The sequence below is a fragment of the Lipotes vexillifer genome, unplaced genomic scaffold (assembly GCF_000442215.2).
Source record: "Lipotes vexillifer unplaced genomic scaffold, Lipotes_vexillifer_v1.1 scaffold998, whole genome shotgun sequence".
Taxonomy (NCBI): Eukaryota; Metazoa; Chordata; class Mammalia; order Artiodactyla; family Lipotidae; genus Lipotes; species Lipotes vexillifer.
The window spans coordinates 865,062-883,189 of NW_006781565.1; the positions used below are offsets into that span (position 1 = coordinate 865,062).

General features: G+C 37.1%; 1 protein-coding gene across 1 annotated transcript in view; it reads right to left on the reverse strand.

The window, feature by feature from the left end:
- Positions 1-18,128, reverse strand: part of SYCP1 (synaptonemal complex protein 1) — a gene marked incomplete at its 5' end in the record, with an annotated part of 82,423 nt that overhangs the window by 18,988 nt on the left and 45,307 nt on the right. The window contains one exon of the mRNA XM_007454791.1: positions 3,834-3,893. Within this exon, the coding sequence (XP_007454853.1) occupies positions 3,834-3,893 (60 nt within the window). The remainder of the gene's footprint in view (positions 1-3,833; positions 3,894-18,128) is intronic.

Genomic DNA, 18,128 nt, shown 5'->3' on the forward strand with positions numbered 1-18,128 from the left:
GGGGACTAGTGCCTGTGTTGTGGTGTATGAATGAGCCTAGATCTTGTCTCTCTAGTGGGCAGGTCCACGTCTGGTGGTGTGTTTTGGGGTGTCTGTGGACTTATTATGATTTTAGGCAGCCTCTCTGCTAGTGGGTGGGGTTGTGTTCCTGTTTTGCTATATGGTTGGCATAGGTTGTCCAGCACTGTAGCTTGCTGGTCGTTGAGCGAAGCTGGGTGCTGGTGTTGAGATGGAGATCTCTGGGAGATTTTCGCCGTTTGATATTATGTGGGGCTGGGAGGTCTCTTCTTGACGAGTGTTCTGAAGTTGGCTCTCCCACCTCAGAGGCAGAGTCCTGACTCCTGGCTGGAGCAGCAAGAGCCTTTCATCCACTCGGCTCAGAATAAAAGGGAGAGAAAGTAGAGAGAATTAGTATAAGTAGGAGGAAATAGGAAAGAAAGAAAGAAAGAAAGAAAGAGAGGAGGGAAGGAAGGAAGGAGGGAAGGAAGAAAGAAAGAAAGAAGAAAAGAAAGGAAGAAGGCAAGAAGGAAAGAAAGGAGGGAGGGAGGGAGGAGGGAAGGAAGGAAGGAATGAGGGAAGGAAGGAAAAAATACAGAAAGAAAGAAGATACAGTAAAATAAAATAAAGTATAATAAAGTTATTGAATTAAAAAAATAATTATTTAGAGGAAAAAAAAAAGGGAAGGATAGAACCTTAGGACAAATGGTGGAAGCAAAGTTATAGAGACAAAATCTTACATAGAAGCATACACATATACCCTCACAAAAAGAGGTAAAGTGGAAAAAATCATAAAACTTGCTCTCCAAGTCCACCTCCTCAATTTGGGACGATTCGTTGTCTCAAAAAGGGAAGGAAGGAAGGAAAGATAGAAAGAAGGTAAAGTATAATAGAGTTCTTTAAATTAAAATTAATTATTAAGAAAAAAAAAATGGTCGGATAGAACGCTGGGACAAATGGTGGAAGCAAACCTATACAGACAAGATCTCACACAGAAGCATACACATACACATTCACAAAAAGAGGAAAAGGGGAAAAAATCATAGATCTTGCTCTAGAAGTCCGCCTCCTCAATTTGGGATGATTCGCTGTCTATTCATGTATTCCACAGAGGCAGGGTACATCAAATTGATTGTGTAGCTTTAATCCGCTGTTTCTGAGGCTGCTGGGAGAGATTTCCCTTTTTCTTCTTTGTTCTCACAGCTCACAGGGGCTCAGCTTTCGACTTGGCCCTGCCTCTGCGTGTAGGTCGCTGGAGGGCGTCTGTTTTTTGCTCAGACAGGACGGGGTTAAAGGAGCCGCTGACTCGGGGGCTCTGGCGCTCTCAGGCCGGGGGCAGGGAGGGGCACCTGTTGTTCTTTTTAAACAAACATTTATTCGGTATTTCCTATGTGCCAAGCACTATTTTATTTTATTATTTTTTAATACATCTTTATTGGAGTATAATTGCTTTACAATGGTGTGTTAGTTTCTACTTTATAACAAAGTGAATCAGTTATACATATACATATGTTCCCATATCTCTTCCCTCTTGCATCTCCCTCCCTCCCACCCTCCCTACCCCACCCCTCCAGGTGGTCACAAAGCACCGAGCTGATCTCCCTGGCAAGCACTATTTTAAATGCTTCACAAAGCATTAAATGAGATAATAATCTCATTTAATCTTCATAACAACTTTAGGAAAAAGGTACTATTATTATCCCTAGGTGATAAAACTGAAGCATGAAGAAATAACATTCCCAACCTCAGAAATGTTTGATAAACCTAATGATTATTATAGATAAGGCTTGTGATACTTCAATATTGTTGGAATAAAGCATAGCACACAAGTCTATTTAAATCTTTTCATTTCATCATTTTCTCATTATTTGCAATATATATATCTAGACACCCAGATAAAATATAGGGAATTAACTAATCTACTTGATAACATATATAAATAATAGACATATATTACTGGAATTATACATGAATCAAAACAACTCTATAAAAATATGTGATATATACTTCCATAATAGGAACACATTCTATATTTAGAAATAAATATTGGAGTTTAACCAATTTATCATCTTCATCAGACACTTCGCTTAGACTATATCTAACCCTCCTGGCTAATTTTAATATAACAATAATTTCTCCAAATATAATGTTTTCAAATGTCTATCACAGTGTCCAGACATATGAAGCACCTAATATTCACTCACAGGTGCAATATTTCTTTCTTTCTTCTCTTTGAACCCAAATGTAACAAAATTATAGCACTGTCTATACCAAAAAACTGAACATTGTTGTTTGGTATAGACAAACAATATACTCTTATGTTAAACAAACATATACAAACAATATACAAACAAACAAGACAAACAATATACTCTGTTACTTTCAGTTTATAGTTAAAGCAACTTCCGTGGGGACTTAGGAAACTACATCACTGTATAAGGAATATTTAATCATTTTAACTAAAATTTGCAATAAAACTCTTCTGTAATAATTCTATACTACCAACTGGATTAGAAGCTGAATATAACCTCCCTTTCTCATACCTGATGCTTCCTTCTATGTACAGGGAACATTCTTCTCTCTACTTCCTTAGAGAAACAGCAACGACTTAATGGGATTGTTGAATATGAAAGGAGTAACGGGGGACATATAGTTCAGCCCCTTCCTTACTCCTCCTCTTGGGTACCAGAAGAAGCACACATTCTACTCTATGCCATACATTTTACAAGAGCAGGCCATTCAAGTAGGTACACTTGTCCCAGTCTAGCTCTACCTGTGATAGAGTAGATAAACTTGTTTAATTTAGGATTTCAGGATTAAGAAATCCTGTTGCCTTCAAATATAAGCCACACTGTCCAATATTATTTGTCAATAATAAAGATATTATGTTGATTTTCACTGCCTTTCTCAGTTGGCTTAGACTTAAGAGAGCAAGATGTCACTTATTTAGCCCTCTCAAACCTTAAAATTAAACACAATCTAAACATGAGCTTTAGAATTTTTAATTGAAATATTTTCCCCCAATGTTGGAAATTTCTCAAGAAACACAGAAGTACCTAACTAATTTAATGCTATAATAAAAACTATAAAAGAATAAAATCTCTAAATTTCCAAATGACAAATGCTTTGAAATTTTTTAGCTAATGCTTTTTTTTTTTTTTTTTTTTAGCTAATGCTTTTGAATTAATAAATAGAAAGAAACAATTTTGGAAATGAAATTGTGATATATATATATATATTTAATTTTTATTGGGATATAGTTGATTTACAATGTTGTATTAGTTTCAGGGGTACAGCAAAGTGAATCTGTTATACATATACATATATCCAGTCTTTTTTAGATTCTTTTCCCATATAGGCCATTACAGAGTATTGAATAGAGTTCCCTGTGCTATACCATAGGTCCTTATTAGTTATGTACTTTTATATAGCAGTGGGTATATGTCAGTCCCAATCTTCCAATTTATCCCTCCCCCACCCTTTACCCCCTAGTAACCATAAGTTTATTTTCTACAGCTGTAACTCTATTTCTGTTTTGTAGATAAGTTCATTTGTAGATTCCACATATAAGCAATATCATATGATATTTGTCTTTCTCTATCTGACTTAACTTCACTTAGCATGATAATCTCTAGGTCCATCCATGTTCCAGCAAATGGCATTATTTTGTTCTTTTTAATGGCTGAGTAATATTCCATTGTATATATGTACCACATCTTCTGTGTGATATATTTTTGATGTTATTTTCCCATTTATGAACAAAAAAATTTACTAAGTAGATGTTAGAAAGTGAAATCATTATAAAGAAATCTATGAGAGTTATATAAAACTCTTACCTTGTCTTTTTTTTCTTTGAGAGTAACTGTGTTTTCTTTTGCCTCTCTTTTGAGGTTTGCCTATTAAAAATGAATATCAAGTACATACAATGTAGTCATTACTATTATAAAAAATTACTGTTCCTATTATCAAATCTTTCCTAAGAAGTATTAACAAAGAATACTACCTTCTAAATCTTATAAAATAATGAAAAGAAAAAAGAAAAACAAATTAGTTACTTTCTACAAAGGTATGTTATTTGATTTTGATTATCTTTTTTAAAAATTCTGATCTGTCTCCAGTAGTTATCTGTGGACTCGTTAAGTCCTTTAAAACACTGAATCTCAGCTTTCTCATTTGTAAAATGAAGTGGATGGATCAGCTTATAAAGTAAGGGTATATACAAGTAACTAACTGTAAAGAGCTGCAAAGAGATCCAAAATATTGTGAGCCTTTAGAGACAGAATTCCCTTTTTCTCTGTGTATGGAGAAAAGCAATTCAGTTGGACACTGAATAATCAATTTTCAACTTGAGATAAACAGGTATGAGAGAGAAAAAGAAAGTACAAAAAGAGTACAAAATACTTACAAAATAATACATCATTTCTCTAGTACTCCAGGAAACAATACATTTTGCTGGAGATTAGGGCATGTGTATTCAGTGGGAAAAAAAGAAAAATTAACCCTGGCCTAGAGAAAAGAATATGTGCAATGCCTTTAATATGACAATCATCTGGAAAACAGAATGGTTACAGCTCCAAGGAGCCTTAAAGGTCTCAGAGAAGAAAAAGTTTCAATAAGCACAACTTGAGGCAAACTCGCCTTGCCTGCCCATGATGCCTATGCCAATACCTGCACTCACTGAATGTCTGTGTGTGTACACCATGGTATCTCTCCTAAAGTGCTGCTCCTAACTAGAGAACACACTTCACCATGAAAGAAGCTGGCAATAAGCTGATGTAACAGTAGTTACTGCTCTTATTATGTATCCTATCAACTACCAATAGTTGATCTTCAGTTATCACAACTGGGGTCTACTCTACGGGGATGAAATGCTGTCTTCTAGGATAAAGTATACCCTCTAAACTGACTAAATTACACTGATTCTCAGAATACATATCTTGGCTTCTAGAGGATGGAAGGGAGAAAGCACCTCCCAAAATTGCACTTTCTCTACAACTCTGACTTTTGCTACTCCAAAGATCTTAGTACAGTCTGTTCTAATACAACATGGGTTTCCAAGGTGTGAATTAGCTCATATACAAAGGTGTATCTTTGGTAGTGTCTAATTAATCATGAGTTCCCTAAGACCAAAGTGATGGGCAGTCCACTAAGTTACCTATTTAGTCTGAGTAACTAAAAAGCGCCTGTAATATGGTCTGGCAAAGAGAGGATTGACTTGAGGCACAGAAGTAGAATATGATAGCCCTGTGCCCAAATTTCAGACCTGAATAAATTTACAAACCTAGAACCCTCTAAATTAAACAAAAGCCTGGTACTATTGTGGAAGGATTTTGCAATAATATCACAAATTCATACTGAATCCTTCCTACTACCATGCGCACTGAGAGAAATACTAAGACTTATGGGTAATTGGACATTGACCATTAGCTAACACCAATTCTTGTAACCCATAATGTTATTATTTTTTCACTAGTTTGAGCGCAGGTGTACTTAATCCAAGTCCACCTCATGGTGAGCCCATGGAACCATAAACCTATCCTGTGGTCATTTCTTTAGATCCTGAGTATACAGCTGAACAGATAAACTCAATAAGTGGCAAAATCCCCATATTGGTTCTGACTACAGAGTGAGAGGTTTTTATATTTGGAAGGACCAATTGGAAGACTTTAGAACTCTCCTTCCATATCAAGAATGTAAACAAATATACAAAATACCACATCTCACTAGGCAGAGATTAAGGCACCATCAAGAGATGAAAGATATAGGAAAGGTGATTTAGTACAGTCTCACAAAGCCAACCTATTTTAAGTGGAAGCTAATGCTGCCATTCGGCAACAATTTCTTCATACCAACTGGTATGTAAAATAGGTCAAAATCGGGATTGGCATATTGACTAGGATCAAAATTGAAAACTAAGAAAAAGTTTCATACAAAACATGAGCTCAACTTAAATAATGGAATTGGGATTACAGAACTAAATGTGTTTTTATTAATCCTGATAATGTAAAATAATAAAACATAAAAATTGTATATGCAAAAGAATAAGCAGTAGGAGAAAGTGTTAGATATACTGTTTAAAAATATAAAGGTAATGAGTAAAATAATTTAAAAAACTATATACACGTCCCAAATCAACCAAAAATACACACACATAAAATTTAGAGAAAAAGACAATAAAATATATATTAATATATAATGTAAAATAAAATGGCAAAAGCATGATTAAAATATATATCATATTGATAAGGGTTAATATCCAGAATATGTAAGGAACTCACACAACTCAACCAAAAAAAACCAAATAATTTTTAAATGGGCAAAGGACATGAATAGACGATTCTCCAAAGAGTATATACAAATGGCCAACAAGCGTATGAAAAGATGCCCAACATCATTAATTATAAGAGAAATGCAAATTAAAACTACAATGAGCTATCACTCACACTCCTTAGGAGGATGACCACTATCAAAATAATAGAAAATAAGTGTTGGCAAGGATGCAGAGAAATCGGAACCCTTGCACACTATTGGCAGAAATGTAAAATGGTACAGTTGCTACAAAAGACTGTATGATGGTTCCTCAAAAATTAATAATAGAATTACCATATGATCCAGGAATCCCACTTTTGGGTATATATCCAAAAGAATTCACAGCAGGATCTCCAAGAGACATTTGCACACCCATGTTCATTAATTACAACATTAATCACAATAGCCAAGAGGTGGAAGCAACCTAAATGTCCATCACAGATGAATGGATATTCATCCATGTGGTATATACATGCAATGGAATATCAGACTGCCTTAAAAAAAAAAAAAAGGAAATTCTGTCACATGGTACAAATGGATGAACCTTGAAGACATTATGCTAACTGAAATAATCCAGTTACAGAAAGACAAATACTGCATGGTTCTACTCATATGAAGTATCAAAGGTAGTTAAAATCATAGAAACAGAAAAAAGGTGGTTGGAAGGGGAATTAGTGTTTAATGGATTTAGACTTCCAGTTTTGCAAGACTAAAAAGTTCTAGAGATCTACTGTACAACAATATGTATATGCTTAAAACAAACTGTATACACTTAAAAAGTGTTAAGATGGATGGTAAATTTAATGATACATATTTTACCATGATTAAAAAAAGTAAAACTACAACAATTCTATCTTATGAATATCAATATGAAGGTACTAAGTAAAAATTTTGGCAAACAGAATCCAGCATCACATTAAAAATACTTCATGACTAAATGGAGTTCATTCCAGAAATGCAAGAATAATTTAAAAATACGAATCGTATCAATAAATACTATCGGAAAAAATAAGCTACTAAAGAAAAAGAGACTCTCAGATTAGAGACTCCATCAGGGTTAATAAGAAATGGACAAAAACATATAAGACAAACAAGTCCAAAAAGAAAGTTAGGATCACAACATAAATATCAGGCAAAGCTGGCTTCAAAGCAAAAAGGACAAAGATGAAATATACAGTTTCCAAGGAGCAATTAATTAGTATAAACTTTTACAAAATGAATAATATTCATCAAAACATGTAAAGCAAAATTGGCTGAGAACTCACAAAGAAGAGAATTATAACAGTAATAAACCCTTAACTCCTTCTTTCAGCTCATGATTGATCAAACAGAAAAAATATATAACAAAGTTAAAGTAGGTGTCAAAAAAAGACTGATACAGTAGATCAAACTGTTTGGTAAAGGTGGAAGAGTGAAGGCAGATTATAAAATCTTCCTCTCCCTACACTAACAAAAAAGTATAAAGGGAGGAAGGAAAAGTAAGTAGTCAAAAAATGGCAAAAATGAATTCAACAGCAGAAACATACCATACCAGGCCATAATCTCTGATTCTAGTGAAGGTTCAACATGAAAGATACAGAGTACAGCTGTGCTGATTTGACTCAATGTGTCTCCTAACCTAATCACTACTTACATGGTATTGGTGAAAGTGAACACATATAATAATGAGAAGAATTGTCACTAATATACCTGAATTTGTAAGAAGAAATCTGAGGGGATAAGCAGGCAGTCCAAGAAAAAGAAGCCTAGGAAATGCATGAAAAATGACTAAATCTTATCATTTTGGTCTCTCTAGTCTGGACAAAAAAGCATAACAACCATACCCATATAGAATTAATTATCCCTGCCAATAAATAGAACATATTAGAAATAAAGTCAAAAGACAAAATGTAAAAAAGAAGAAAAGATTCCCCTGAAGGAGCAGAAAACATAAAAAATATGAGATTCACTGAAAAACCACATGAATTTTGTCCGTACCCCTGGGTCCACCTCTCATCACCTTGTAAGTGAGGTATACCAAATCATGATATTCTTATCTTTTCCCTCATAAAATTTGGTGAGTGAGGAAATACAGCTTGAAAGAGAGATTGGAAAAATGGCAAAAATGAATAACCATAGCTTATCCTGTTGGATAGACACATGGGCTCCAGGGCTTCAGCCTGAGTTGGTTAAAAGATGTGAAGCCTGGGCTTTCCTGGTGGCGCAGTGGTTGAGAGTCCGCCTGCCAATGCAGGGGACACGGGTTCGTGTCCCGGTCCGGGAAGATTCCCACATGCCATGGAGCGGCTGAGCCCGTGAGCCATGGCCACTAAGCCTGTGCGTCCGGAGCCTGTGCTCTGAAATGGGAGAGGCCACAAGAGTGAGAGGCCCGTGTACTGCAAAAAAAAAAAGATGTGAAGCCTAAGGAAAAAATCATCACAAAAAAACTACAGACCAATCTTTGTTATGAATCTAGGTGCAAAAATTGCTCAACAAAATACTAGCAAACCAAATCTAGCAGAATAAAAAAAAGATTATATGTCATGACAAAGTAGGATTTCTCCCAAGAATTGAAATTGAATTTCATCAAAATTAAAGACTTTGTGCTACAAATGATACCATCAAGAAACTGAAAAGACAATTCAAAGAATGGGAGAAAATGTTTAAAAATCTTATATCAGATAAGGGACTTGTATCTAGAATATATAAAGAACCCTTAAAACTCAATACTAAAAAAATAAGTAACCTAATTTTAAAATATGCAAAGTATCTGAATAGACATTTCTCCAAAAAAGGTATACAAATGGCCAATAGCACGTGAAAAGATGATCAAAATCATTAGGCATTAAAGAAATACAAATCAAAACAAAAGTGATAATACCATGCCACACCCACCTGGACGATTATATCAAAAAAAGACAACAATAAGTATTGGTGAGGTTGTGGAAAAATTGAGACCTTCATGCACTACTAGTGGGAATCCAAAATGGTACAGTTGGTTTAGAGAACAGTTAGGCAGTATCTTAAAATATGAAACATGGAGACACCATTATTACCCAGCAATTCTACTTCTATATATATAATCAAGAGAAATGAAAACATATATCCTCACAAAACTTGTACACAAATATTCTTAACAGCATTATTCATAATAGTCAAAATGGAAACAACCCAAATTTCCATCAATTGATAAATGGATAAATAAAACAGTATACCCATATAACAAAATATTATTCAGCAATAAAAAGGAATGAAGTACTGATATATGCTAGGACATGGTTGGACCTTGAAGACATTATGCTCAGTGAAACAAGACCATATATTATATGATTTCATTTAAGTGAAATATCCAGAAAAGGTAAATCTTATAGAAACAGAAAGTAGATCTTGATTGACTAGAGCTAGTGAATTTGTTCATGGGAGCCAAGGGGCAGGTATAATTGCTGCTGGGGGGTTGATCCATATATTCTAAAGCTATGTAGCAGTGATGGTTGCACAACTCTCAGTAACTGTCAATATATGTAAAAACCACTGAATTGTACACTTTAAATGGATGATTATATAGTACATAAATTATATGTCAGTGAAACTGTTTTTAAAAACTTTCGGAGCTGAGCAAGGAAACAGACAAAGTTGGGGACTTTAACACCCCTCCTTCAGCTACTGATAGAATTACTAGGCAGAAAGTCAGCAAAAATATATAAAACCTGAACAACACAACTAACTAATTAGGTTTAATTGACATTTATAGTACACTCCACCAACAATAGCATAACATACATTTGTTTCAAGCACCTATAGATCATTCAACAAAACAGACCATGTTCTGGGCCATAAAGCGAACCTCAACAAATTTAAAAGAATAAAACTGCTATGGACTAAATGTTTGTACCCCCCCAAAATTCATATATCAAGGCCTTAACACCCAGTGTGGAATGGTGATTGGAGGTAGGGCCTTTAAGAAGTAATTGGGTTTGGATGAGGTCATAGAAGTGAAGCCCTCACGATGGGACTGGTACTCATAAAGAGTTGAAGAGACCAGCGTTCTCTTTCAGCCACGTGAGGACATAGCAAGAAAGTAACTGTCTTCAAGCCAGGAAATGGGCCCTGACCAGAACTTTACCACGCTGGCACTCTGATCTCAGATTTACAGCTTCCAGAACTGTGAGAAATAATATTTGTTGTTTAAGCCATTCAATCTATGGTATTTTTGTTATAGTATCCCGCAGACAAATACAGAAATCATAAAGATTGTATTCTCTAACCATAATGGAATCAAACTAGAAATCAGTAACAGAGAGACAACAGGAAAATCTAAGAACACATGAAAATTTGAAAACAAACTTCTAAATAATCAACGGGTCAAAGAAGTCTCAAAGAAAAATAAAATTATAAGAACTGAATGGGGAGAGGGGGAAGATGGCAGAAGAGTAAGACGCAGAGATCACCTTCCTCCCCACAGATACATCAGAAATACATCTACACGTGGAAAAACTCCTAGGGAACATCTACTGAACGCTGGCAGAACTCCTCAGACCTCCCAAAAGGCAAGAAACTCCCCACGTACCTGGGTAGGGCAAAAGAAAAAAGAATAAACAGAGACAAAAGAATAGGGGCGGGACGGGACCTGCACCAGTGGGAGGGAGCTGTGAAGGAGGAAAGGTTTCCACACACTAGGAAGCCCCTTCGCAGGCGGAGACTGCGGGAGGCAGAGGGGGGAAGCTTCGGTGCCGCTGAGGAGAGCACAGCTAAAGGGGTGTGGAGGGCAAAGGGGAGAGATTCCTACACAGAGTATCAGTGCCGACCGGCAGTCACCAGCCCGAGAGGCTTGTCTGCTCTCCCGCCGGAGTGGGCAGGTCTGAGAGCTGAGGCTCGGCTTTAGTCGGAGCGCAGGGTGAGGACTGGGGTTGGCTGCGTGAACACAGCCTGAAGAGGTTAGTGCACCACGGCTAGCCGGGAGGGAGTCCGGGAAAAGGTCTGGAGCTGCAGAAGAGGCAAGAGACTTTTTTTCCCTCTATGTTTCCTGGTGCGCGAGGAGAGGGGTTTAAGAGCGCTGCTTAAAGAAACTCCAGAGATGGGCGTGAGCCACGGCTAAAAACGCGGACACCAGAGACGGGCGGGAGATGCTAAGGCTGCTGCTGCCGCCACGAAGGGGCCTGTGTGCGAGCACAGGTCACTATCCACACTCCTCTTCCGGGGAGCCTGTGCAGCCCTCCACTGCCAGGTTCCCGGGATCCAAGGACAACTTTCCCTGGAGAACGCACGGCGGGCCTCAGGCTGGGGCAACATCACGCAAGCCTCTGCCGCCACAGGCCTGCCCCGCACGCCGTGCCCCTCCCTCCCAGCGGCCTGAGTGAGCCAGAGTCCCCAAATCAGCGGCTCCTTTAACCCCGTCCTGTCTGAGCGAAGAACAGACGCCCTCAGGCAACCTACATGCAGAGGTGGGGCCACATCCCAAGCTGAACCCTGGGAGCTGTGTGAACAAAGAAGAGAAAGGGAAATTTCTCCCAGCAGCCTCAGGAGCAGTGGATTAAATCTCCACAATCAACTTGATGTACCCTGCATCGGTGGAATACCTGAATGGACAACGAATCATCCAAAATTGAGGAGGTGGACTTTGACAGCAAGATATATTATTTGTTCCCCTTTTCCTCTTTTTGTGAGTGTGTACGTGTATGCTGCTGTGTGAGATTTTGTATAATGTTGCTTTCACCATTTGTCCTAGGGTTCTGTCCATCTATTTATTTTTTTACTTTAAAAAAATTTTTTTTTCTTAATATTTTTTATTTTAATATTTTATTTTATTTTATTTTATCCTCTTTCTTTCTTTCTACTTTTTCTCCCTTTTATTCTGAGCCGTGTGGATGAAAGGCTCTTGGTGCTGCAGCCAGGAGTCAGTGCTGTGCCTCTGAAGTGGGAGAGCCAACTTCAGGATACTGGTCAACAAGAGACCTCCCGGCTCCATGTAATATCAAATGGTGAAAATCTCCCAGAGATCTCCATCTCAACACCAACACGCAGCTTCACTCAAAGACCAGCAAGCTACAGTGCTGGACACCCTATGCCAAACAACTAGCAAGACAGGAACACAATCCGACCCATTAGCACAGAGGCTGCCTAAAATCATAATAAGACCACAGACACCTCAAAACACACCACCAGACGTGGACCTGCCCGCAAGAAAGACAAGATCCAGCCTCATCCACCAGAACACAGGCACTAGTCCCCTCCACCAGGAAGCCTACACAACTCACTGAACCAACTTTAGCCACTGGGGACAGACACCAAAAACAATGGGAACTACGAATCTGCAGCCTGCAAAAAGGAGACCCCAAACACAGTACGTTAAGCAAAATGAGAAGACAGAAAAACACACAGCTGATGAAGGAGCAAGATAAAAACCCACCAGACCTAACAAATGAAGAGGAAGTAGGCAGTCTACCTGAAAAAGAATTCAGAATAATGATAGTAAAGATGATCCAAGATCTTGGAAATACAATAGAGAAAATGCAAGAAATATTTAACAAGGACCTAGAAGAACTAAAGAGGAAACAAGCAATGATGAACAACACAATAAATGAAATTAAAAATACTCTAGATGGGATCAATAGCAGAATAACTGAGGCAGAAGAACAGATAAGTGACCTGGAAGATAAAATAGTGGAAATAACTACTGCTGGGCAGAATAAAGAAAAAAGAATGAAAAGAACTGAGGACAGTCTTAGAGACTTCTGAGACATTAAATGCACCAACATTTGAATTAAAGGGGTTCCAGAAGAAGAAGAGAAAAAGAAAGGGACTGAGAAAATATTTGAAGAGAAGATTATAGTTGAAAACTTCCCTAATATGGGAAAGGAAATAGTTAATCAAGTCCAGGAAGCACAGAGAGTCCCATACAGGATAAATCCAAGGAGAAATACGCCAAGACACATATTAATCAAACTGTCAAAAATTAAATACAAAGAAAACATATTAAAAGCAGCAAGGGAAAAACAACAAATAACACACAAGGGAATCCCCATAAGGTTAACAGCTGATCTTTCAGCAGAAACTCTGCAACCCAGAAGGGACTGGCAGGACATATTTAAAGTGATGAAGGAGAAAAACCTGCAACCAAGATTACTCTACCCAGCAAGGATCTCATTCAGATTTGATGGAGAAATTAAAACCTTTACAGACAAGCAAAAGCTGAGAGAGTTCAGCACCACCAAACCAGCTTTACAACAAATGCTAAAGGAACTTCTCTAGACAAAAACACAAGAGAAGGAAAAGTCCTATAATAACAAACCCAAATCAATTTAGAAAATGGGAATAGGGACATACATATCGATAATTACCTTAAATGTAAATGGATTAAATGCTCCCACCAAAAGACACAGACTAGCTGAATGGATACAAAAACAAGACTTGTATATATGCCGTCTACAAGAGACCCACTTCAGACCTAGAGACACATACAGACTGAAAGTAAGGGGATGGAAAAAGATATGCCATGCAAATGGAAACCAAAAGAAAGCTGGAGTAGCAATTCTCATATCAGACAAAATACACTTTAAAATATAGACTCTTAGAAGATACAAAGAAGAACACTACATAATGATCAAGGGATCGATCCAAGAAGAAGATATAACAATTGTAAATATTTCTGCACCCAACATAGGAGCACCTCAATACATAAGGCAAAAACTAGCAGCCATAAAAGGGGAAATCGACAGTAACACATTCATAGTAGGGGACTTCAACACCCCACTTTCACCAATGGACAGATCATCCAAAATGAAAATAAATAAGGAAACACAAGCTTTAAATGATACATTAAACAAGATGGACTTAATTGATATTTATAGGACACTCCATCCAAAAACAACAGAATACACATTTTTCTCAAGTGCTCATGGAACATTCTCCAGGATAGATCATATCTTGGGTCACAAGTCAAGCCTTGGTAAATTTAAGAAAATTGAAATTGTATCAAGTATGTTTTCCGACCACAACGCTAGTAGACTAGATATCAATTACAGGAAAAGATCTGTGAAAAACACAAACACATGGTGGCTAAACGATACAATACTTAATAATGAAGTGATCACTTAAGAAATCAAAGAGGAAACAAAAAAATACCTAGAAACAAATGACAGTGGAGACACGATGACTCAAAACCTTTGGGATGCAGCAAAAGCAGTTCTAAGAGGGAAGTTTATAGCAAGACAATCCTACCTTAAGAAACAGGAAACATCTCGATTAAACAACCTAACCTTGCACCTCAAGCAATTAGAGAAAGAAGAACAAAAAAACCCCAGAGTTAGCAGAAGGAAAGAAATCATAAAAATCAGATCAGAAATAAATGAAAAAGAAATGAAGGAAACAATAGCAAAGATCAATAAAACTAAAAGCTGGTTCTTTGAGAAGATAAACAAAATTGATAAACCATTAGCCAGACTCATCAAGAAAATAAGGGAGAAGACTCAAATCAATAGAATCAGAAATGAAAAAGGAGAAGTAACAACTGACACTGCAGAAATACAAAAAATCATGAGGGATTACTACAAGCAACTCTATGCCAATAAAATGGACAATCTGGAAGAAATGGACAAATTCTTAGAAATGCAAAACCTGCCAAGACAGAATCAGGAAGAAATAGAAAATATGAACAGACCAATCATAAGCACTGAAATTGAAACTGTGATTAAAAATCTTCTGACAAACAAAAGCCCAGGACCAGATGGCTTCACAGGCGAAGTCTATCAAACATTTAGAGAAGAGCTAACACCTATCCTTCTCAAACTCTTCCAAAATATAGCAGACGGAGGAACACTCCCAAACTCATTCTACAAGGACACCATCACCCTGATACCAAAACCAGACAAGGATGTCACAAAGAAAGAAATCTACACGCCAATATCACTGATGAACATAGATGCAAAAATCCTCAACAAAATGTTAACAAACAGAATCCAACAGCACATTTAAAAGGATCATACCCCATGATTAAGTGGGGTTTATTCCAGGAATGAAAGGATTCTTCAATATACGCAAATCAATCAATGTGATAAACCATATTAACAAATTGAAGGAGAAAAACCATATGATCAACTCAATAGATGCAGAGAAATCTTTCGAAAAATTCAACACCCATTTATGATAAAAACCCTGCAGAAAGTAGGCATAGAGGGAACTTTCCTCGACATAATAAAGGCCATATATGACAAACCCACAGCCAACATCGTCCTCAATGGTGAAAAACTGAAAGCATTTCCACTAAGATCAGGAACAAGACAAGGTTGCCCACTCTCACCACTCTTATTCAACATAGTTTTGAAGTTTTAGCCCAGCAATCAGAGAAGAAAAGGAAATAAAGGGAATCCAAATCAAAAAAGAAGAAGTAAAGCTGTCACTGTTTGCAGATGACATGATACTATACACAGAGAATCCTAAAGATGCTACCAGACAACTACTAGAGCTAATCAATGAATTTGGTAAAGTAGCAGGATACAAAATTAATGCACAGAAATCTCTGGCATTCCTATACACTAATGATGAAAAATCTGAAAGTGAAATCAAGAAAACACTCCCATTTACCATTACAACAAAAAGAATATAATATGTAGGAATAAACCTACCTAAGAAGACAAAAGACCTGTATGCAGGAAATTATAAGACACTGATGAAAGAAATTAAAGATGATACAAATAGATGGAGAGATATATCATGTTCTTGGATAGGAAGAATCAACATTGTGAAAATGACTCTACTACCCAAAGCAATCTACAGATTCAATGCAATCCCTATCAAACTACCACTGGCATTTTTCACAGAACTAGAACAAAAAATTTCACAATTTGTATGGAAACACAAAAGACCCCGAATAGCCAAAGCAATCTTGAGAACAAAAAATGGAGCTGGAGGAATCAGGCTGCCTGACTTCAGACTATACTACAAAGCTACAGTAATCAAGACAGTATGGTACTGGCACAAAAACAGAAAGATAGATCAATGGAATAGGATAGAAAGCCCAGAGATAAACCCATGCACATATGGTCACCTTATCTTTGATAAAGGTGGCAGGAATATACAGTGGAGAAAGGACAGCCTCTTCAATAAGTGGTGCTGGGAAAATTGGACAGGTACATGTAAAAGTATGAGATTAGATCACTCCCTAACACCATACACAAAAATAAGCTCAAAATGGATTAAAGACCTAAATGTAAGGCCAGAAACTATCAAACTCTTAGAGGAAAACATAGGCAGAACACTCTATGACATAAATCACAGCAAGATCCTTCTTGACCCATCTCCTAGAGTAATGGAGATAAAAACAAAAATAAACAAATGGGACCTAATGAAACTTCAAAGCTTTTGCACAGCAAAGGAAACCATAAACAAGACCAAAAGACAGCCCTCAGAATGGGAGAAAATATTTGCAAATGAATCAACTGACAAAGGATTAATCTCTAAAATTTACAGGCAGCTCATGCAGCTCAATAACAAAAAAATAAACAACCCAATCCAAAAATGGGCAGAAGACCTAAATAGACATTTCTCCAAAGAAGATATACAGACTGCCAACAAACACATGAAAGAATGCTCAACATCATTAATCATTAGAGAAATGCAAATCAAAACTACAATGCGATATCATCTCATACCGGTCAAAATGGCCATCATCAAAAAATCTAGAAACAATAACTGCTAGAGAGGGTGTGGACAAAAGGGAACACTCTTGCACTGCTGGTGGGAATGTGAATTGGTACAGCCACTATGGAGAACAGTATGGAGGTTCCTTAAAAAACTACAAACAGAACTACCATATGACCCAGCAATCCCACTACTGGGCATATACCCTGAGAAAACCATAATTCAAAAAGAGTCATGTACCAAAATGTTCATTGCAGCTCTATTTACAATAGCCCAGAGATGGAAGCAACCTAAGTATCCGTCATCAGATGAATGGATAAAGAAGATGTGGCACATATATACAATGGAATATTACTCAGCCATAAAAAGAAATGAAATTGAGTTATTTGTAGTGAGGTGGATGGACCTAGAGTCTTTCATACAGAGTGAAGTAACTCAGAAACAGAAAGGGATATACCGTATGCTAACACATATATATGGAATCTAAGAAAAAAAATGTCATGAAAAACCTAGGAGTAAGATGGGAATAAAGACACAGACCTACTAGAGAAGGGACTTGAGGATATAGGGAGGGGGGAGGGTAAGCTGTGACAAAGTGAGAGATTGGCATGGACATATATACACTACCAAACGTAAAATAGATAGGTAGTAGGAAGCAGCCACATAGCACAGGGAGATCAGCTGGGTGCTCTGTGACCACCTAGAGGGGTGGGATAGGGAGGGTCGAGGGAGGGAGATGCAAGAGGGAAGAGATATGGGAACATATGTATATGTATAACTGATTCACTTTGTTATAAAGCAGAAACTAACACACCATTGTAAAGCAATTATACTCCAATAAAGATGTAAAAAAAAAAAAGCCTTTAGCAACATGAAAAGTAGGGCTAACCTTTTATTTCAAAAGTCTAGTAAAGAAGTAAAAAAGAAAACTTAATGAACACAACATATCAAAACATACAGGACACAGCCAAAGCAGTACTGAGAGAGAAATTTATAGTACTAAATGCTTACATTAGGAAAAAGGGGAGAGTGATTTCAGCAAAATGGCAGAATAGGCGTTTTTACCATCCTCCCCATCAAGAACACAGATTTTGACAATCATCCATAGATGAGAATACCTCTGTGGAAGTTCTGGAGTCCAAAAGAGAACTTCCAGCACACCATTAGAGCAAAAAAAAAAAAAAAAAAAAAAAAAAAACCCAAAAGTA